A 23,579-nucleotide genomic window follows, 5' to 3' on the forward strand; every position below is an offset into this window, starting at 1 on the left:
TAGATTGTGTAGAGAAACACTCATGTGCTGTGAGTGTGCATATGGAGGTGTGTACTTCTGTTGGTGTGCATATTGGTAATGGTAATGGTTTTATTTCATTTGAACATGCATCAGATTACAATTGAATGCATCCCATAATCAGTTCACAGTTCCACATGTCCAAAAGGAGTAGGAAGAAGCAAAGCTTATTAAATCCTACCCCTCCATCTGGTACTTTTACAATCACTAACTCTTACATTTGTTCACTTCCTGCTTTCCATAATACAGTTTAAGGTTTTTTTTGTTTTAATAATGTACCTCGTACCGAAGTATGAGATGATATGAGCATCCAATGCCATAATGGGTACCATAGTAAGTGTCAATATAGTGATATATATAGCACATCATGACTGGTTCAAGACTCTTCATCCTTGTATTTAGCAAACATCAACTGCTTGTATTGTTTCTTGAATTGGCTCATCGTTGTGCATTGTTTGATTTCCTTACTCAATCCATTCCATAGTTTGATTCCACATACTGAAATGCTATGGCTAGCATAACGTAGTCCTAGCATAGAAGTGTTTCAAATGTACTTCTTCCCTGAGATCATATTTCTCCTCTCTTGTAGAGAAGTATTGGATGACATTTTTAGCTAATTGCTTATTTTTAGCCTTATGCATTATTTTAGCTGTTTGAAGATGAACTATATCAGCAAGTTGAAGTATTTGTGATTTTAGAAATAAGGAGTTAGTATTATGAATTATCCTTACTGACCTTTTTTGCAGTACATTTAGCGAGTGAAGATTGCTTTTATAGTTATTAGCCCATATTTCCACACAATAAGTAAGATATGGTAGAACCAGAGAGCGATAAAGAGTGTGGAGTGATTTCTGATTGAGAACAATTGTGGAGGTATGCTGGAGCCTATCCCAGCTGTCTTCGGGCGAGAGGCAGGGTAGACCCTGGACTGGTGGCCAGCCAATCAAAGGAAGCATATAGACAAACAACCATTCACACTCACATGATGACTCAGCTTCTGAAAAGTCAAGCCAAAATTCCCTCTTAAAAATGTTGATGAGCGACACAGCAATGACAGACGTTATCACACCCAATCAGTGTTTGTGACGTAGACGAGCAGGAAACATTTATCTTGTTCATCAATTTAAAAATAACAACTCACACAGTGGATGTCCAGCATCTCCCTCTGAAAGACAGCATTCAGTCAATGAGTCACACTGACAGCACGCCATCTTGTGCTGGTTATTTCTGCGTTTATCCAAGATCTCTTCGGATACTCAGATTTCCTGCAACAGTCCATAAAAAAGTATGTTTTGTTTGTTGAAGACACTAAAATGTCTTGGGTATTTACAAAAACGCATATGTTTAGATAGATAGATAGATAGATAGATAGATAGATAGATAGATAGATAGATAGATAGATAGATAGATAGATAGATAGATAGATAGATAGATAGATAGATAGATAGATAGATAGATAGATAGATAGATAGATAGATAGATAGATAGATAGATAGATAGATAGATAGATAGATAGATAGATAGATAGATAGATAGATAGATAGATAGATAGATAGATAGATAGATAGATAGATAGATAGATAGATAGATAGATAGATAGATAGATAGATAGATAGATAGATAGATAGATAGATAGATAGATAGATAGATAGATAGATAGATAGATAGATAGATAGATAGATAGATAGATAGATAGATAGATAGATAGATAGATAGATAGATAGATAGATAGATAGATAGATAGATAGATAGATAGATAGATAGATAGATAGATAGATAGATAGATAGATAGATAGATAGATAGATAGATAGATAGATAGATAGATAGATAGATAGATAGATAGATAGATAGATAGATAGATAGATAGATAGATAGATAGATAGATAGATAGATAGATAGATAGATAGATAGATAGATAGATAGATAGATAGATAGATAGATAGATAGATAGATAGATAGATAGATAGATAGATAGATAGATAGATAGATAGATAGATAGATAGATAGATAGATAGATAGATAGATAGATAGATAGATAGATAGATAGATAGATAGATAGATAGATAGATAGATAGATAGATAGATAGATAGATAGATAGATAGATAGATAGATAGATAGATAGATAGATAGATAGATAGATAGATAGATAGATAGATAGATAGATAGATAGATAGATAGATAGATAGATAGATAGATAGATAGATAGATAGATAGATAGATAGATAGATAGATAGATAGATAGATAGATAGATAGATAGATAGATAGATAGATAGATAGATAGATAGATAGATAGATAGGGTTAGGCTCCCGTATAATAATAAATAATGAGAATAAGAGAATGAGAATAATAAATAAGGAGAATAAATAGATGACATCAAATATGAACAATGTAAAGCGTAAACAGTAATTTGTACAAATAATGTAAATAATTTAGAATAAATGCGGGCAGGTAGAGAGGCTTATTTGGCATTGAGCATTCTTTTTTTTGAAAAACAACCATTTTTTATTGTTTATGTTGTTATACTGGACTGCACGGCGGTCAAGTGGTTAGCGCGCAGACCTCACAGCTAGGAGAGTCTGGATCTCCTGAAGTCGACGATGATCTCTTTTGTTTTGTCAACATTCAGGACCAGGTTGTTCGCCTTGCACCAATCCACAAGGTGTTTCACTTCCTCCTGTAAGCCAGTTCATAAAGTGTTGCTGAGTCTCGATTAACAGCAACACTGAATAAATGTATGATTGATTTGGTCTTTGTGACCACAACACAAAACTTGGCCTTCCGGTGGCTTGGAGCTGTGGCACTTCCTCTCCGGGGGTGAGCTGCCCGGCGGGTGTCATCCGGCGCGATGGGTTGCCTCCCCCCTCGCCCGCTCTTTTGTCTGCCTCACTGCTGTAGCCCCGACGCTGGGGTTGAAGGGCGGCTGGGGTGCTATCCCTTGGCGGTCCGTATCTCCTTCGGCTCAGGGCCTGTTTGTGGATCTGGGACCCCTGGGTCCCTGTGATGGAAAATTTTATATTTCACAGGTATAACATAGGTTACACATTGTGTGAATTACTTTACGGCCTTTTGTAGAGCTTCAACGTTTGCATCCGAGCACATCCTGCTGTTCCTTCAAGGATGGTGGCACAGCAGGAGGCTATCTGTAACCTGGGGTTAGGGGCAGTGTCATTCTTTGATCAAAGCTCTACCTTCATGGGACAAGGGGACATCAGGATGTCCCACCAAATGGTTGACCCTAGGAGGTTCTCTCGCATGGGTGTGACAAACCGTGCCAGAAGAATGGGTGTGAAGGCTAACCCCCATACATGAGGATGGCATCGGGGGAGTGACAAGAATATCTCTTTTCTCTTGTAATGTAATTCATTTGCATGCTATGGAGTATAAAAGTTCCCGCCAAGAGACCACTCTTTGCCAGACACCTACAGACCGCCATGCATACTGTGTGTTGTCTGACCCCTTTGTTTTGCAAAGGTAATAAAAACTGCCAGAGCTATGTATTTATTTCAGGCATTCTCTATCCTACTTAGGATGATGGAAAAAATTTCCACAACAGTCCCCAGCCCTGTTACGCCACATGACACCCCACCCGGGGACGTCCACAGTGTGTGCATGCATGTGGGCATGTTGAGTGGAAGGGGTGTGCGCGTGTGTGCTCATTTTTATGTATTTATTGTTTTAAATACTTATTCATTATGAGTATTATTATCAGTGACAATTGGTCATTCACACATATGAGCACATTTACAAACACATATATGAATATACTATACTCTTCATCCTTGTATTTAGCAGTTGATTCCTGTGATTGGCTGGTGACCAATCCAGGGTGTACCCTGCCTCTCGCCCGAAGACAGCTGGGATAGGCTCCAGCATACCCCCACAATTGTTCTCAATCAGAAATCACTCCACACTCTTTATTGCTCTCTGGTTCTACCATATCTTACTTATTGTGTGGAAATATGGGCTAATAACTATAAAAGCAATCTTCACTCGCTAAATGTACTGCAAAAAAGGTCAGTAAGGATAATTCATAATGCTGCCTGCAGAGAACATACTAACTCCATATTTCTAAAATCACAAATACTTCAACTTGCTGATATTGTTCAGCTAAAATAATGCATAAGGCTAAAAATAAGCAATTAGCTAAAAATGTCATCCAATACTTCTCTACAAGAGAGGAGAAATATGATCTCAGGGAAGAAGTACATTTGAAACACTTCTATGCTAGGACTACGTTATGCTAGCCATAGCATTTCAGTATGTGGAATCAAACTATGGAATGGATTGAGTAAGGAAATCAAACAATGCACAACGATGAGCCAATTCAAGAAACAATACAAGCAGTTGATGTTTGCTAAATACAAGGATGAAGAGTCTTGAACCAGTCATGATGTGCTATATATATCACTATATTGACACTTACTATGGTACCCATTATGGCATTGGATGCTCATATCACCTCCTACTTCGGTATGGGACAAAAAATTAAAAAAATAAAAAAAACCTTCAACTGTATTACGGAAAGCAGGAAGTGAACAAATGTAACAGTTACTGATTATAAAAGTACCAGATGGAGGGGTAGGATTTAATAAGCTTTGCTTCTTCCTTCTCCTTTTGGACATGTGGAACTTGTTTCCTGCTAAATAGCCCAAGTAAAAATGAAAATGAAAGAGTCACACTGGTGCTCAAAATCACAATAATCCCCCCCCCCACGCTGCTATGCGTTTGCCCGTCCGCCCCGAGAAGTGTTTCAAAGTTAAAAATAAACTACCATTTAAGACACGAATGAGTAACAATGTAAAGCGACTTAACAGTGTAAAGTGTTTTTTACGTATTATAGCAGCACAACATCACTTCAATTTCTTACTTCATATGTTCAAGAAACACATGTCCAAATGAGGTGCCAAAACCTGTCACTGAGTGACGTGAAAACACTCTTTGCGACTCTTCTATGCGCTTTACGGTACTCGTTACAAGACTTCCGCCCGAAGATGCGCTTTGTTTACACGGATGCTAGTTACCTGAGAGCAGCACTCAAGATGGCTACGCCAAGCAAGCGGTTGGTCACCTCGCTGCGTTGAAGTCCCCAGGCTGCCATCGTGGAGCCATAGTGGCGTGTCTTGTTGTCCTGTTGTTGAGTATTGTTGTCGGCCGACCCGCACAGTCATGTCGAGCGGCGTAGCTCTCCACACCCAGATAGGGTCCATCATCACCGCCTTGTGCAACGCCGCCGCTGCTCAGATAGCCAAAGTAGTGGAAGACGGCATGGTGGTGCTTCGCCTGGAGGTGTCCCAACGAGAACACGAGATCAGGAGGCTCAGGAGCAGCGTGGAGGTGCTGCACGGCGAGCTGAGAGCCGCCAGACGCACGGCCGACCTCCGATCGCAGACCCGCGGCTTGGACGGTGAGGTGGACCCAGCTATTGAGACTCACGTGGGGCTATTTTATAACATCAGACATGGTGACAACCATCATGGTCAATAGTTATAGTTTCAACACCCACAAACCCCTTTAGCAGGGCGGCACATGCGTGGTATGGAAACATTCTATTGTTGACAAAATTGTTTTGGGAACACATTTTTACGACCGAGTATTCAGTCCACATTGAGAAAAAAATCTGGAGATTTACGTGAAAAAAAGTAACTCTGTTACAGGCATTGTCCGAGACAGCTATGAAAAGGGGGGACTTATGTGCCCTTTGACCTTGGGCATGTGAAGGGGGGCGCTACACTGGGAGACGGACTAGATAGACATGCTAATCTGTTTGTGCTCAACTGCATACACCCTGCCCGAAGGTAGTCGCCAGTCTTCGGGTACTCCGGTTTCCTCCCACATTCCAAAAACATGCTAGGTTAATTAGCGACGCCAAATTGTCCATAGGTATGAATGTTAGTGTGAATGGTTGTTTGTCTATATGTGCCGTGTGATTGGCTGGCCACCAGTCCAGGGTGTACCCCGCCTCTCGCCCGAAGACAGCTGGGATAGGCTCCAATACCCCCCCCCCCCCCCCCATAGAAAATGGTTGGATTGAAGTTACTCAGTACATTTACATGCACTAGAAACAACAACACAAGAACCACCAGGTTCAGGAACAGCTTTTTCCCAACAGCTGTCTCCTTGTTGAACTCTGCCCCCCATTGCCCACCCCTTCCACTACTTACATTACATTGCACTATTGTACATATTGCTCTATTATATCTTATCAACACTATAATATCTTGTTGCATTCATAGATCATACTGTTTATAATTTATATAATCTGCAATAGCCATACTCTAGTCACTTCATTGCAATACTGTACATATTACTGTTATTATATATTATTATATACTGTTTATTATCTGTATAATCTACAATAGCCATATTATAGTCACTGTACATATCCTCACTGTATTATAGTCATAGCCTGTTATAGTTTTTTTACATTTACTTACTACTAAAGTACTTATAAAATACACTTCTGGTTGGATGCTAACTGCATTTTGTTACCCTGTACCAGTGACATGAGCAATAACAATAAAGTTGAATCTAATCTAAAAAACAACAAATGATTGCATGATTAACATTAAGTCAGATTAAGATACCTAGACTAATGCTAATTGGAAACTAGGTCTTTCTTTTGCATGTGTGTGTTTCTGGAGCGGAGCCGGCATTCTGCGCATGCACTCGACTCTGAAGGCGGGAATTAATTTTCGCTATGTGGGTCATAATTGTTAGAAATTTCAAAGTTCAAAATAAACCCGTACATAGTAAATAAATCATCATGGCAGCCATGTTAATGACTATTTGTCTCCTTTTCTGTCCACAGAGAGTCTTAGCACCAATGAGGCTGAGAGGACAGGGCCTGAAAAGATCCCAAGTGACTTTCCGAATCTTGAGGTGCCGGTGAAGCGAGAGCCCCTGGAAGAGGAGAGTATCGCAGTCGGATGCAGTCGACCCAGACAGCCGGGAGATGAGCTGAATCTGTACAAGCATGATGAAGCTCAGTGGAGGCGGCGGCAAAACCAGTCCAGCAATTCCCATTTGGCAGCTTCCGAGTCTGTTGTGGACACCCGGATGGGCGCCACACCGTGTAGCAACCCGCCCGGTCGGGGGCCGCACCGCATCCTTTACAACAACATGCGCAGGAGAATGGCAAATCGCTTCATGTTCAAGAGAGGCTTTGCGTGTCCGTTCTGTGGCAAATGTTTTGAGCATTCTGGAAACCTGGAGCGACACAAACGGATTCACACGGGAGAGAAACCGTATCGCTGTGAGATCTGCGGAAGACGCTTCAATCAGAAGTGCAGCCTCAAGGAGCACATGAAGATTCACCAGAGATGTATGTTTGGAAGTTCGAGTCTTAACAATTGAATAACAAGGTAACAAAAGACGTGTCCTTTTGTCCTTACAGGTTTGCAGTCCGCACCAGCTGACATCCACAAGGCCGCAGTGACACAAATCCAAGCTCAGAATCACAGTGCTGACACCCAACGGCCAGCAGAGGGAGACCTCACATCCACGGATGAGCTTGTTTCTGCCACAATGTTGGAATCTTCCCAGACATCAGCTCCCATTAAGGCGGAGCCTGTGGAGGAGAGTGTAACACTGCCAAAAAGGGAAGAAGTCGAGAGTGTCAGCGATGGCCAGCAGAGGTCGCCCAGATTACACGGACCAACCAATGGTCCCGAACAAGCCGAGAGACCAACACAGGATGCCATGTCCTTCCCGGGCACTGCTCAGTTAGTCCCGCCACACGTGGAGGCCTCTTGTAGCACCTTCTCCTTTCCGGGGAAACCTTTCGGAGAAGTCAACAACCACATGGTGTCGCAGCCACCTTATGCGGCACCAAAAGCCCGCCTCATGGCCGGCGACGCTGTGAGCTGCGAGCCCTTGAACCAGCCCCGCAACGGCACAAGCTCGTTTTACCAGATGTCGAGACCAAAGAAGTGCTTCATCTGCTCGTACTGCGGGAAGATGTTTGTGCGTGCCGGACACCTGGAGCGCCATTTACGCATCCACACAGGCGAGAAACCGTACGGCTGCCACATCTGTGGGCGCTGCTTCAACCAGAAGTCTAGCCTCAAGTGTCACATGAAGACCCACAGAAACGGTATGTGAGCAACATCGGTTTACGGTTAGTTAACACACATGAAGGGTGTCACGGTATCCCATCATGCACGTTCAGTACGTACGTCAGTTTTAAGGTCACTCTTTGGGCACAGTAAGGCAGTGTTTTTCAACCACTGTGCCGCGGCACACTAGTGTACCTTGAGAAACCGTCAGGTGTGCCGTGAGGAATTATCCAATATCACTTTTTATAATTAACATTTATTAATCATCATTTGCAAATATTATGTCAATAGCCATTATGTCAATAGTATACATGGACCCAAATATTCCAATTCACTTTGGTTTATTTGCTCAAACGGAAAGAATTGAACAGGGGTGGAATATTCCTTTAACCAATCCGATTGAGGTATCTTGTACCCGCTCAAACGGAAAGTTGTCAGGGTGCCTTCTTCTTCCTGGTGTTTTTCTTCTTCTGTTGTTTATTGGCGGTTGGCAAGCAGCTTTCGTATGCATTAGCGCCATCTGTGGAACAGAATCTAAACCCTTCTATACGCCATTCACAAGTCCACTTTTATTAAAAAAGAAAATATATATCTATATAAAACATGTCCTGAGTTTAATTATAAAATATTAGCAAGATTGAATTTGATCTTTTCCTGTTTAAATTTATCCCGGGTGCGTTCTTTCAGCGCATGCTCAGATATGACGTAACACGCAGATCCAGACGTTCTTCACTTTTAAAAATGGAGGCCAGCAATCGGCACTGGACTAAGCAAAGTTTGTTTTTGATTCAAACTAAATTTCAAGACTGGACAGACGAAAAACTGTCAATACGGAGTTATTCCAACAAGTGAAAGAATAACTTGGGGAAGTCGGTATCACGTGATGTTGATGTTTACGTTTTACTGGGCATGCCCTATTGACTATTCTGTTTGATTTTCACGGCGCATGTAGACAAGAGATTGGAATATTCCTTTCCATGGATACCATTGTTTCACGAAAGATCATTCGGAAAGAGAAAAAGTGGTGATGTAAAAACGTGGCTACTGTGGAGTGTCTGTGGTGTAAAGACTGGCAGAGCAATGTAATATTGGTCCGTGTGGCAACACCTACCTTGTTCCTCCCATAGACTTATTGATGCACGTGTGAGGTCGTGGTGACATTTTGTAACATTTTTGGTTATTGGTGTGCCACAAGATTTGTAAAATCTTGAATACAATGTAAAAAAACGTGCCGTGGCTCAAAAAAGGTTGAAAAACACTGCAGTAAGGCAATGTTTTTTTTAACATTGGAAAACATCAGTAAGTCTATAGGAGGAACAAGCTAGGTGTTGCCCCACGGACCGATATTACATTGCTTTGCCTTTACACCATGGACACTCGACAGTAGCCATGTTTACATGAGGAGTTTTTCTCTTTACGAATCACTTTTCCGGAAACAATGGTATACATGGATAGGAATATTCCAATCTCTTGTCTACATGCGTCGCTATAATCAACCAGAATAGTCAATGGGGCATGCCCAGTAAAACGTAAACACCAACATCACGTGATACCTACTTCCCTGAGTTGTTCTTTCACTTGTTGGAATAACTCCGTATTGCCAGTTTTTCGTCTGTCCAGTCTTGAAATTTAGTTTGGATCAAAAACAAACTTTGCTTAGTCCAGTGCCGATTGCTGGCCTCCATTTTTAAAAGTGAAGAACGTCTGGATCTGCGTGTTACGTCATATCTGAGCATGCGATATGATAAATTTAACCTGGAAAGGATCAAATTCAATCTTGGTAATATTTTATAATTCAACTCGGTACATGTTTTATATAGATATATATTTTCTTTTGACTTATGGACTTATGAATGGCGTACAGAAGGGTTTAGATTCTGTTCCACAGATGGCGCTAATGCACACGAAAGCTGCTTGCCAACCGCCAATAAACAACAGAAGAAGAAAACCGCACCCTGACAACTTTCCGTTTGAGCGGCTACAAGATGCTTCAATCGGATTGGGGAAAGGAATATTCCACCCATGTTAATCCCATTATATATTCATTCGGATTGGCACTATTCTTTCGGAATGAGGTGTATACAAAGGTTAAATTATTTCCGTTTGAGCAAATAAACCAAATGCAATTGGAATATTTGGGTCCACGTATATGTGGATATTGACATAATATTTACAAATGATGATTAATAAATGTTAATTATAAAAAGTGATATTGGATAATTCCTCACGGCACACCTGACAATGGTTGAAAATCACTGCAGTACGGGAACAAAATACAAAGACGCGGCGTGAATTGTATTTAAAAGTTACACTTCTGTTTCTTGCTTTTAATGTGTGCCGTGTGGGAAATCAGACCACTTCTGAATGTTCCGTACTGAAAGGACGACAACGAGTACATGACATCGCTAATACACGTGACAAGATCTCGCAACATTAAAACATAATTTATTGTTCATTTATTGTCTCGTGATAATAAATAAATTAATCAATCATATATTAATCATCAATTAACACATGTAAAATTAACTGTATTATTTAGCCACCCAATATTGCCATGCGCACGTGTGCCTGTTTTTAGCATGTCTCGCCCTCCAAACAGGGAGGTAGAAAACTACACATTGGGTAAAACCTACACAAAATGGCGTTGTCGTCGCCCTGGTAGTCAACAAAATAAATATCAACAAAATGGCGCAAAACTGTATGCGTTCACAGAAAGTCATTACAAAAGAAAGGCTGCTGTTTAATACATTTAAAAAGGCCGCATTTTCAGAAATGCTGCAAACATTTGACAGACAGTATGAATTGCCTGTGAGGAAAGAGATGTTATAAATAAGCAATTCCACAACTATACAACAATGAAAGGAAATATCGCAGTATTATGATTAGGACTGGGTTAAACGATTATTTCTGTAATTGATTAATCTAGAAAATAGTTTTTCCATGCATCGATTAATCCCTGAAAGTCCCTGATTAGTCTCTGAAAACATAAACCTTTTTGGCGTGAAGTATTCCCATACTTTGTGTACTCTATTGCGCAATCTTTTCTTCTGGCTGGACTCATTGAAACTTGTTGCCGCGGCCGCCGCCATGTTTTGATTCTGAGTAGTGATGTGGCGTTCGTGAACGAATGAACGGGTCAAAAGAACTAGTTCTTTTTTGAAATACTATTTTTAAATACCCGTTTAGTCCGCTGGCCGTTTTGTTTGTGAGTGAACGGACTGACTCGACACGACTAACCGGGTCTTTGCACAGGGGGAGATCACATGCTAACGACCCATAGACCGAAATGAACGGCTATTTTTACTGAATGAAGCGGAACGATCCTGTTCATTGAAATGAACGGTTTTGCCCACCACTAATTCTGACATGCAGTTCTTGTGTCGACGTATTTTTTGTGTCGATGTCACCGATGACATCGACACGTCATCCCAGCCCTAATTATGATATGTTATTTATTATATATTACCATAACTTTAGTGGTTTATTTGGGACCCCAAAAATGTTGACAATAATATTGTTTATCGTTTAGTTTATGGGAGAATAAACATTTGTTTGTTTTGTTTGTCAAGTGATACTTTTTCAAGGGATTCTCCGATAGAGCCGATAAATGCCTTTCAAATCCGATCACAAAAACCGAGCGCCATTAATGCTCAGGTTCTGCAATTACTTTGCTTTAATCTATTGCTACACCATCTTATTTGCAGGCTATGTTTAATTTCATCCATTCATTCATTTTCTACCGCTTTTGAAATGAACTAAATGCACATTTAATAGTATTTGGATTTGTGTGTGTTTAAAGACAAGAGCACAGAACAACACGCTGCAAATCCTGCAATGATGCCCGACAGTCGACTGCAGGAGAAGGTGCCGGAAACCAAAAGTGAACCAGTGGCCTTGGGCGACCAGCTAACAGGATACGGTAAAACAGGAAGGAGTGATGCTTTTAATTTAAACCACAACAACTACCCAACGCTGGGCTCTGTTGCGGGAACTGCGAGCGAGTGGCGTTCCGTGAAAGAGCTGCCTTTCCTGGATGGCAAAGTGAAGATGGATATGCTGCCGATGGATCCGTTCTCCCAGATAGGGATACAAGCTCAACGCTCCGATTTGATCCTAGGTCCCGATTGCGACTTTGACCACGAGACAAACTCTGGGAGAAATGGAACTTCATTGGAGTTCAGTCTGCCGTCCTTCGGTGATCAAGAGGAGAACGGCAGCGATGTTGCTAGCGCTCAGAACTGCTACATTTGCTCCGCGTGTGGGCAGAGTTTTGACACTTTCACTTTGTTTGAAAGGCACCAGTGCAAGCCCACTTGAGAGGAAATGATGCCAGATAGGCTGCCGGATCTCCAACAAACTTAAGGTGCACAAAAACATGAGTAGCTTCACTGCCATCGGCCACCAGGCCTTCCATCTCCAGCTCACTCCTCCATCTCTCCATCACAATGTTGTATGTGAACATCAATGTCCACAAAATGGAGGACAGCTTTATTATTTTGGTGAGCTTTTTTTGCCCACCAATCAACACACTGCACTGTGTGTAGTGGCTAGAGACTTGAGACAATGCAAAGAAGTAGCGGAGTACCAAATTGTATTGCCTTGTATCCAGACCAGCGACCACAATCATTTTCTTTTCAAAATAAAGTTCCTGTTCTTATTTAGTTATTTTGGGCAGCATTGAAGACTAAAACCCTTCAGAACTCCAATGAAATGAATCAATGATTGATACCATTTTAAATGCCAGAGCCCCCCCCCCTCCCAAATTCCCCTTGTATTTTCATTGTCATGCTGGATTTGATTATACCTCAAATGGCTGGAGTGTCACATGACTGCGACTTGATTGTTTTCGCAAGCAAGCTACACACTTAGCATTGCCATTATTATTATTATTATTCATTCATTCATTTTCTACCGCTTTTCCTCACGAGGGAAACGGGGGGTGCTGGAGCCTATCCCAGCTGTCTTTGGGCGAGAGGCGGGGTACGCCCTGGACTGGTGGTCAGCCAATCACAGGGCACATATAGACAAACAACCATTCACACTCACATTCATACCTATGGACAATTTGGAGTGGCCAATTAACCTAGCATGTTTTTGGAATGTGGGAGGAAACCGGAGTACCCGGAGAAAACTCCACACAGAGATGGCCGAGGGTGGAATTGAACCCTGGCCTCCTAGCTGTGAGGTCTGCGAGCTAACCACTGGACCACCGTGCTGCCATTATTATTATTATTATTATTATTATTATATGGTTACAGAGCAATAGAAGTTCATCCAAGCTTACTCTTGACATTATGGGATGTTCTGGAGGGCCAAGAATTTTAATGTTGTGTGTAATGACGTCAAGTGTGCTCATCAGGAAGGTTTATTGTCTTGTAGTGTGTCAGGTCTGGTACCCAAAGCGCAAATGAATGAATAAAATGTGTTTCAGTAGCTTTTCTATCTTGAAGCAAATAAATAATTCAATGTTTGTTTTAGGAGATAGAGATTGCACTTTTACAGACGCAGTATTAAATCATGTTTATTGCAGAATATGTTCCTCATTCTGGTTTAAAGACAGTGATTGTTAATAATTTGTCTTTTTATTATTAAGGGTCCACATCACAGCTCAAGATTTATGGTTTTTGTTGTATATTTTCACATATTTGAAGAATGAGCCTGCTTTTTGTCTAATGCTGTTTCACTTGGATTGAACTTTGAAATTTGTTTTTATTACCAGTGCAGCTACTTTAAATTGTTGTTACTCTTTGTGCTTCCGTACAAAACACCTGAACTGGTAGATTTTCGTCAAATCTGCTTATTGTTTGTTATTGCTTGCATTGTCATTGGTCAGTCTTCTCAATGGCTCATTGTTTGTTCTTTTTAGTGTGTTGATGAGACGTTCTTTGTTCTGGGCATTTGTTAAATCTGTCATGTTTTGCTTATTGTTGTACAGTTAAACACACCAAAAGAAGATACACATTTGTATGTAGTAGATTCACAAGTCATTGGTTTAATAACTGTTAGCATTTTTCTCACCAGTGGTATGTAGCGATGGCCGGCCACCTCTTAACACCTGCTGAAGTGCTTTTGTGCAAGGTAGGAAACACACAACACATTCTGTCCTCTAAAACAACTTATCGCATTATATCAAATCTGATAATTTGTTCAACATTGCGCATTTCAAGTAAATTATTTATAATTATTATTAAATATATTAATTAATATATAAATATATTATAAATATTATTAAATATTTTATTTCCAAAACCGTAAAACGACTAAAAGATTTGCGACTTTAGTCTCTCATTTACGGTAAGTCCTTCCCTTACCGGAAGTGACGCTGCCGCTAGCAAGAACCTCAAAGAGATGGATGATTTTTTTGCAGTGCATCATCGTTGCATCTAACAAATATTAACTCTTAATCACATTTTGTGTTTAAGTCATAGTGTGGCTTAAAATGGCGTGTATTTCTTTCCAAAGCCAGCTTTCGTCCATCTTGGAGGTTTTGGTCAAAGCAGCAGTGTCAGAAATAAGCAAACTAGTGGATGACAATAGTGCCTTCTTGCATCTGGAAATCTCTCAAAAGCAGAGCGAGAATGAGGCGCTGAAGAGGAAATTGATCATGATGGAGAATAAAAATGCTCAGCTGCAGCGAGCCTTCGGTAAAAAAAACCCTCTTTTGTACCATGTATACTGTTAGCATGTATTATTGCATGAGCGACAAAAGAACATTCAATGCAGTAATAATGATTTGATGCGGAGTGAACTGCTACCAGACGACTCAATTCGTGATTTACTTTTAATGTTTAATTGACAACGAGGTTTAATCATTTGCTTTTCAGCAAACATGATGCACAGAGGAAGCGAGGCTGGAAATGTTCCACATTCCACGGGAGAGCTCAAGGTGAGACTGTGTCAACATATAAACAAACACCGTTTAAAAACATATGGCGGGCAAATATCCTTTTAAAAATCCAGCCCTCAACCACATGAAAACATCTTCGAAGCACAAGGTGGCGCCCTAACCATTCATTGTAAGGCCATCTAGTCAATCAAGAAGACATTTGTAGGAAATACACATTCATTCATACACAGCCAATCACAGGGCACATATAGACAAACAACCATTCACACTCACATTCATACCTATGGACAATTTGGAGTGGCCAATTAACCTAGCATGTTTTTGGAATGTGGGAGGAAACCAGAGTACCCGGACAAAACCCATGCATGCACGGGGAGAACATGCAAACTCCACACAGAGATGGCCGAGGGTGGAATTGAACTCGGGTCTCCTAGCTGTGTTGCCGTGCAGCCCAGGAAATACACAATAATGGAAAAAAAGGAAAACCATACCAATGGGTAGTGAGGTGGAGCAACTTGTACATGAACCAAAGAAAGACTATAAACATGTAAAATAAATAACCATAACCATATGTACATGTCCTGATAGCTACATCCCGGTGAATAATAGTCTGTGCGTCCCTCTGCTGTGGAATGGAAACATTAGAACAGGGGTGGGCAAACTTTTTGACTTGCGGGCTACATTGATTTAACAAAATTGACAGGGGGGCAGACTATATACTCTACCGCTCAAAAGTTAGGGATCACTTGCAAATTTCTTTGTTTTCCAAAGAAAAACATTTTCATGCATTTCACAAACTATTTTTTTTCCACTTCACAAACATTTTTATCCATTTCCCAAACAATGAAAATGAATGAGATGATTTTCAAAGAAGGATGTACATTTTTGCATAGAGGCCTACTATCAACAACTGTCAGTCCTCTGCATCAATCTCCTGGTATGGCTGCTAATCCAAGTTCATCATTTTATAAGGCTAATAGATGATTAGAAAAGCCATGTAAAAAATCTCTTACCATGCTGTTAACTACTCCCTTCAGAGAGCAGCACAAACTGGGTCTAACAAGGACAGAAAAACCATGCACAACTGTGCAAGAAGACAAATATCTGAGGTCACAGGTGGCCAGCCAATCACAGGGCACATATAGACAAACAACCATTCACACTCACATTCATACCTATGGACAATTTGGAGTGGCCAATTAACCTAGCATGTTTTTGGAATGTGGGAGGAAACCGGAGTACCCGGAGAAAACCCACGCATGCACGAGGAGAACATGCAAACTCCACACAGAGATGGCCGAGGGTGGAATTGAATCCTGGTCTCATAACTGTGAGGTCTGCGCGCTTCCAAGTTCATCAAGGCTAATAGATGATTAGAAAAGCCATGTAAAAAATCTCTTACCATGCTGTTAACTACTCCCTTCAGAGAGCAGCACAAACTGGGTCTAACAAGGACAGAAAAACGCTGCACAACTGTGCAAGAAGACAAATATCTGAGAGTGTGTAGTTTAACACAAAGACGCTGGACTTCATGGCAGGATTGCCAAGAAAAGAACGGGCGGGCCGTATTCAAACACTTGGGATGTGGCCCCCGGTCCGTAGTTTACCCACCCCTGCATTATAACAAGAACAAAACAAAGCAATTTCCCACCACAATCAGTGGCTCTACTTGAGTTGTTTAAATACTGGTAGTCCCGCAAAAAAGTTACAGATGCTGTAGAAAATCTAACGCTAAAATGCTAAAGCTAGTTACCATTGAGAGACGTCTTGAAGTAACCGGAAGAAACTTCGAACTGGCCGGTCTCTTATGTTGAAAGCCCACAGCGGAATGGGCGTGCCTGGAGGCGGGCCACGGGTGGAATAAATTAGAACAAACAAAATCCAAAGAAATTCAGCTGGAATAGGTGCAGATTGTGGAAGATCTAGAAAGCTTTCTGTGCTGGTTATCACATGTAAGGCGGGGTAAGTCGCCGTTGATGCACTACATCGACGATGGGGATGTTAAAAAAATTCAAACTATCCCTTTAACATGAACGCCACTTATATTTGTGTACTTACGTAGTGTCCTGTCATGGAAGATGCCACCATCTCCTTCACAATCAAGGAAGAGAGTCCGGATGAGGTGCTGTGGATCAGCGATCACTCTGCCACTGGTGGGTATCGAGCGCATCAAGGTGCGCTTCAGTCTCAGCCAAATACTGACCTTTTTGCGGCAGGCGCAGCGCTGCAGTACCAGAACGCTGCAGAGAGTCAGCGGTTTGAGGAAGCCTCCGGGAAGTCGACGTCGGACTTCGGAGATTCCTTCGTCTCAAGCGAGCAGGGAGACGAAGTGGGCGGGCTTCAGTTGCTGGTCAAGACGGAGAAAGGGCAGGGCGGTTGTCAGCTGGGCGCGGCCAAGCAGAGCCAACTTCCTGACTTGGCTTTGGACGAGAGGGACACTCAGCTGTGGTCGTCCATCATCGAAGGCGGCGACATTGACTCCAGTTTCCCGGATTTTTCCAGTGTGGTGGATGAATATTCCGACTCGTTACCTGAGCAGTTGAACGCTCGCCTTGTTTCTGGCAAGTCAGCCGCTGTCCAGCAGACTTCCTCTCAGAGGTCCTGCGGTGGCGCTTACACCAGTGACTACCACAAGGATCCGCAGTTGTCCGGTTTTCAGCCTAGACCTTCTTCTGCGGTCTCGCAGGCAGACACACACAAGGATCAGGTCTACCTCCCGAAGAACAACTCGCATGGCCTTCTGAGGCGCGGCCAAGACAGCGAACACGCCACCGTAGATGGACTCATGGCAACGCCATCGCACAGCACCTTCACGGCACCATCCGGCCACCATCTTGACCCCAACCACCGGCCATTCTCAGGTACCGGGCGGGGCTTTGTGTGCTCGCAGTGCGGCAAAGCGTTCGCCCGCCTCCACCAGTTCAAGCTGCACCAGCAGAGCCACAAGAGGAAACGGGCCTTCTGGTGCACGGTGTGCGGCAAGGGCTTCCAGTGCTCCTCACACCTCAGCATCCACCACCGGACACACACGGGCGAGAAGCCGTACTGCTGCCTGCAGTGCGGGAAGAGGTTCACGCAGCAGAGCAGCCTGAGGGTCCACCAGCGCACGCACAGCGGCGAGCGGCCGTACAACTGCGCGGAATGCGGCAAGACCTTCATCCTCATGCACCACCTGAAGCGCCACTGCGTCATTCACACGTATGGCTGAAGCAGGCCAGCCTCGCCTCCGCTTGTGTTGTCGTTGTATAGCATTTCTATGCAAAAACCTTCATGTGGTTTGCTCCTTTTTAAAGATGGAGTCTTTTGCCACGTTTCCACCAAGCAGTGCTGTCCATACATTCATTCATTCATTTTCTACCGCTTTTTCCTGACGAGGGTCGCGGGGGTGCTGGAGCCTATCCCAGCTGTCTTTGGGCGAGAGGCGGGGCCAGCCAATCACAGGGCACATATAGACAAACAACCATTCACACTCACATTCATTAACCTAGCATGTTTTTTGGAATGTGGGAGGAAACCGGAGTACCCGGAGAAAACGCATGCACGGGAAGAACATGCAAACTCCACACAGAGATGGCAGAGGGTGGAATTGAACCCTGGTCTCCTAGCTGTGAGGTCTGCGTGCGAACCACTCGACCGCTGTGTCGCCCATCAGTGCTGTCCATTCATTCATTCATTCATTTTCTACCGCTTATCCTCACGAGGGTCGCGGGAGGCGGGGTACACCCTGGACTGGTGGCCAGCCAATCACAGGGCACATATAGACAAACAACCATTCACACTCACATTCATACCTATGGACAATTTGGAGTGGCCAATTAACCTAGCATGTTTTTGGAATGTGGGAGGAAACCGGAGTACCCAGAGAAAACCCATGCATGCACGGAGATGGCCGAGGGCCGAGGGTGGAATTGAACCCTGGTCTCCTAGCTGTGAGGTCTAACCACTCATCCCCCGTGCCGCTCATTAGTGCTGTCCAGTTCATTACATTTTATTCTCAAAAGTAGCAAAGACTACCAAAAGAAGTCTTCCATGACACATTTTGGCACCCTTAAATGGGTGGATCTAAACACAGAGCAGCGTGTTGATTGGTGGACAAGTAATGGTCACTTCAGGAATGGAACGGAGAGAACACACAAAGATGTCCGCCATTGTACTTTGTTGGATTGGCGCCTCTTTAACAGTATATCTATGCTGTGATTGATGTTTCTATTCATAGCTGGTCAGGATTTACGCTTCAAAGCATTCGACGGGATTCAACCACTTGGTGGAAACGTGGATTCCAAGATGGTTGGAACGTCCCACGGATTTAAAGACCTTCCATCTTAACAGAGGACATTACATTGTCCAGCCCAGGAGCTCCTCTGGACAGAAACCTGCATGACTAAGACTCCACTTTTTCTATGATCTTTATTGTGTGTCTTCATGTAGTATTAAATTATTGTTTAAACCAGCAGATGGATGTTATTTGTAAAAATACTAGCGAGCTGTTAACATTTTTATGACTTCTTACAACTTTTGGAGAAGTCAGTTTGTTGTCTCCTACATCAAAAACAGGAAGTTGCACACAATAAAATTAATCAAACAACAATAATTTTGCTAAATTATGTTTAAAAGTCGTTTAAGATACAGTATGTTTACGTGTATGTTACTTTAAAAAAATGAAGCTAAAAGTGCTTCACAACGGTATGAAAATAGCATTACAGTAAAGAAGTAACAGTAAAGTAGCGCGTCAAAAACGTATGGAAACCCGTTTCCGCCACTGAAAACAAAAATTATCCCAATGGTAAATCGAAATGACGAGATAAGAAAGTCGAAATTACGAGATAAAAAGTCGAAATTTTGTGATAAGAAAGTCGAAATTATGAGATACCAACTGCGCATGTGCCGTCTTAGTCACTTGGCAAAATGGCGAGACAGTTATAAACAGCCACGACCCTTTTGTTATTTCAGTGCCTCAAAATTATTTCCAATGTGCGTTTGCTTGGTACAATTCCATGTGAATTCACCAGCAAATGAAGTATTTCATCACTTGTAAAGCCACACTTAAAGTACTCCTCAATGTACTCACAATCCATGTCTGAACAGGAGAGAAGAGCTGCTGCTATCTCATTATTTCGACTTTCTTATTTCATAATTTCCACTTTTTATCTCGTAATTTCGACTTTTCATCGACTTTTTCAGTGGCGGAAACGGGCTTCCATAAAAAAAATTGTTCACTTGACGCAATTTCCTTTTAATTTGAGCTCTTGGTGTGTTTCAGGTAACTGGGAAATCACAAAACAGTATGACGTCACATTAATAGCGGCGCCAATGAACTGTAAAAGAGTCGCGGGGTGAAAAAAAACTACATCTGTATTATTATCTGTATTATCTGTATTATTATTATCTGTATTATGTCTTACGTGTCACCATTTACCGGAAACATACTATTTTGGACGTGTCGCTGCAGTATATAAGGTACCACCAGGGGGCAATATAGTGCTATATATTGCAAAAAATATAGTACAATTATTTTGCTACGTTCTATACTACTACACTAATACAGATATCCATGCAAGTAAAATGCGTTCTCTTAATGTTTATGAACAGTACTTGGATAAAAGCTTCAAAGGGAAGTACAGTATCAACAAAGACTTGTAATGCTGTGATGCCTTCACTGGCAGTTAATCCAATTTGGCGGCTTTATTCTTTATTCTTACTAACACTTCCTCCTGCTAAAGAAGCCATGTAGGGTGTATTTCTGGGTTAGGGTTAGAACCCAAAACAAGTCCATGCAAGTCAGCGTTTCAATGAATTGTAGTGAAACACGTTCAACAGGTTGATGAGTTCAGTAACGCTTACAATATCAAGTTATGTATACTACTGCAAAGTACAATAATACAGTACACTATATATTTTTATATATATTTTTCTCTTCTTTTTTGGACCCACTCTTGTGCCGGGTGTCATTGTCATTGGAGCGTGTGGGGTACCTAATGAAAGTAGGCTAACGTTGCAGCATGCTAAGTGAGGCCCTGGACTGTATGTGAATTTGCACATGCTGTTCAAACACACGTGTTCTTTTGCTGCAGGCAAACACGGGTGCTCATAAAACTCAGGGCCCTGGAGACATAAACAGTGACTAGTGACATCATGGAAACAGTTCTCCCAGCCAGTCGGATGTGTCGGAGAAGTAAGGAGGCGTGTGGGTTAAGGCCGTATTTGGGTTAAGAAAGAGGAAACACGACCAATGGGAGATAAGTTGAAGGACTATCCCACTGGGAGAAATGTCAAGCATCCGACTGATGCTGTTTCTCAGCATGGCTGCTGTTAGAAAAATATGGTTTGTGTCCATTGTTTCATTTGATAATATTACTTACATTGATGCACTAACCTTGGTGTGAAAAAGCATTTATCCCCGTCCCGATTTCGTATTTTTTTTGTCACACTTAAACGTTTCAGATAATCAAAAAAATGTAATTAATAGCCAATTAATTTTACAGTGTATGAAACTTATTAATGGAGGAAAAAAATACCTACATCACCCTTTGTGATCCTCCCACCCATTAAAACATAACTGTGGTTTATCACACCTGAGTTCAGTTTCTCTAGCCTCTAGAAAATGTGATAAAGCCATTTCTAAAGCTTTAGGACTCCAGCAAACCACGACGAGAGCCATTATCCACAAATGGCAAAAAAAAAAAAAAAACATGTAACAGTGGTGAACCTTCCCAAGAGTGGCCGGCTAACCAAAATGACCTCAAGAACGCAGCGACAACTCATCCAAGAGGTCACAAAAGACCCCACAACAACAAAAAGAACATTAAGGCTCGTCTGAGTTTTGCCAGAAATGATCTCTGTGGTCCCATTAGATCTGGTGTAAAAGTAATGCTGCATTTAAGAACAAGATCATCATACCAAAAGTAAATTATGGTGGTGGTAGTGTGATGGTCTGGGGCTGTTTTGCTGCTTCAGTACCTGGAAGACTTGCTGTGATAAATCGAACCATGGATTCTGCTGTATATTAAAAAATCCTGAAGGAGAGAAGTGCGACAAGTCCACCTCAGAAATATTTGGAAAAAAATGGAAAAAAAGAGGAATAAAGTCAACATATTATGAAAATGAAGCTATTATAAAATGAGAAGAAATGTAAAAAAGGCACATTCTAACAAAAAAAAGTTTTACAACATTTTACAAAAATATTTTATCATTTTAGAAGCATAGTAAAAAGATGTTATTTTATGCAAAACAAAACAGAACAAATAAAGTTGTCATTTTTGAAAAATTAGTTGGTGGAAAAGCTTCTAGTGTTATGAGAATAAAGTCCAAATATTATGGGAATAAATTCATAATTACAAGATAAAAATAATTGCCAAAAAAGCTGAAATATTTAGAAAAAAATGGAAAAAAGAGGAATAAAGTCAACACATTATGAGAATAAAGTTATTATAAAATGAGAAGAAATGTAAAAAAAAAAGCACATTTTAACAAGAAAAAAGTTTTACAACATTTTACAAAAATATTTTTTCATTTTAGAAGCATAGGAAAAAGATGTTATTTTATGCAAAACAAAAAAGAACAAATAAGTTGTCATTTTTGAAAAATTAGTTAATGGAAAAGCTTCTAGTGTTATGAGAATAAAGTCCAAATATTATGGGAATAAATTCATAATTACAAGATTTAAAAAAATTACCAAAAAAGCTGAAATATTTAGAAAAAATGGAAAAAAGAGGAATGAAGTAAACATATTATATTATATTATATTATATTATATTATATTATATATATATTATATATATATTATATTATCCAGACCTGAATCTTGAGATGCTGTGACATGACCTGTGTGGCTGAATTCCAAAAATTCTGCAAATATGACTTGGCCAAAATTCCTCCGCAGTGCTGAAGAAGAAGAATGCTGGGAAATCCACTTTTTCACACCCCTGTATGTTATTTGTTATGACACAAGTTCATGTCACACAGACTTGCTATGCTTATCTGGTCTGCGTTCTATCTCCAGAACATGTCCTTCACACGCTCAAATCCAACAGCTCACTAGCGTTTGCTAGTTCGCTACTGTTGTTCCTACAAGCAGTGATTATCTTGACGGATGATTGGGTTGCATGGCAATTAGCTGGCGAGGTTAAAATGGTGAAGGTATATGGTAATGGTTTAATTTCATGTGAACATGCATCAGATTACAATTGAGTGCATCCCATGATCAGTTCACAGTTCCACATGTTCAAAAGGAGTAGGAAGAAGCAAAGCTTATTAAATCCTACCCCTCCATCTGGTACTTTTACAATCACTAACTGTTACATTTGTTCACTTCCTGCTTTACAACAAGCGGGGTACACACTCATTCATACCTATGGACAATTTGGAGTGGCCAATTAACCTAGCATGTTTTTGGAATGTGGGAGGAAACCTGGAGAAAACCCACGCATGCACGGGGAGAACATGCAAACTCCACACAGAGATGGCCGAGTGTGGGATTGAACTCAGGTCTCCTAGCTGTGAGGTATGCGCGCTAACCACTCAAACACCATGCAGCTCGACAAAGGTGTAAAATGTGTTTAAATCCATTCATTCATTCACTCATTCATTTTCTACCGCTTTTCCTCACGAGGGTCGCGGGGGGTGCTGGAGCCTATCCCAGCTGTCTTCCGGCGAGGCG

The 23,579-nt window shown here is 41.4% G+C and overlaps 1 protein-coding gene and 1 long non-coding RNA gene across 2 annotated transcripts in view; both read left to right on the top strand.

Annotated features, from left to right (window-relative positions):
- The window catches only part of LOC144901290 (uncharacterized), a 59,615-nt gene extending 40,242 nt beyond the window's left edge, over positions 1-19,373 (top strand). The window contains exon 2 of the long non-coding RNA XR_013629460.1: positions 18,858-19,373. This is a non-coding gene — a long non-coding RNA (uncharacterized LOC144901290). The remainder of the gene's footprint in view (positions 1-18,857) is intronic.
- On the top strand, positions 4,967-19,373 carry LOC131130148 (uncharacterized). Its single transcript, XM_078794639.1, has 8 exons — positions 4,967-5,426; positions 6,831-7,343; positions 7,416-8,114; positions 11,876-12,391; positions 14,499-14,720; positions 14,901-14,962; positions 16,986-17,076; positions 17,140-19,373. Exons 1-8 carry the CDS (start codon positions 5,189-5,191, stop codon positions 18,129-18,131), a joined length of 3,333 nt encoding a protein of 1,110 aa, XP_078650765.1. The 5' UTR covers positions 4,967-5,188; the 3' UTR covers positions 18,132-19,373.
- Positions 19,374-23,579: the final 4,206 nt, after the last annotated feature.

Source organism: Doryrhamphus excisus, linkage group LG11, assembly GCF_037039965.1.
Source record: "Doryrhamphus excisus strain RoL-2023G ecotype Guam linkage group LG11, RoL_Dexc_Guam_v1.1, whole genome shotgun sequence".
Classification (NCBI taxonomy): domain Eukaryota; kingdom Metazoa; phylum Chordata; class Actinopteri; order Syngnathiformes; family Syngnathidae; genus Doryrhamphus; species Doryrhamphus excisus.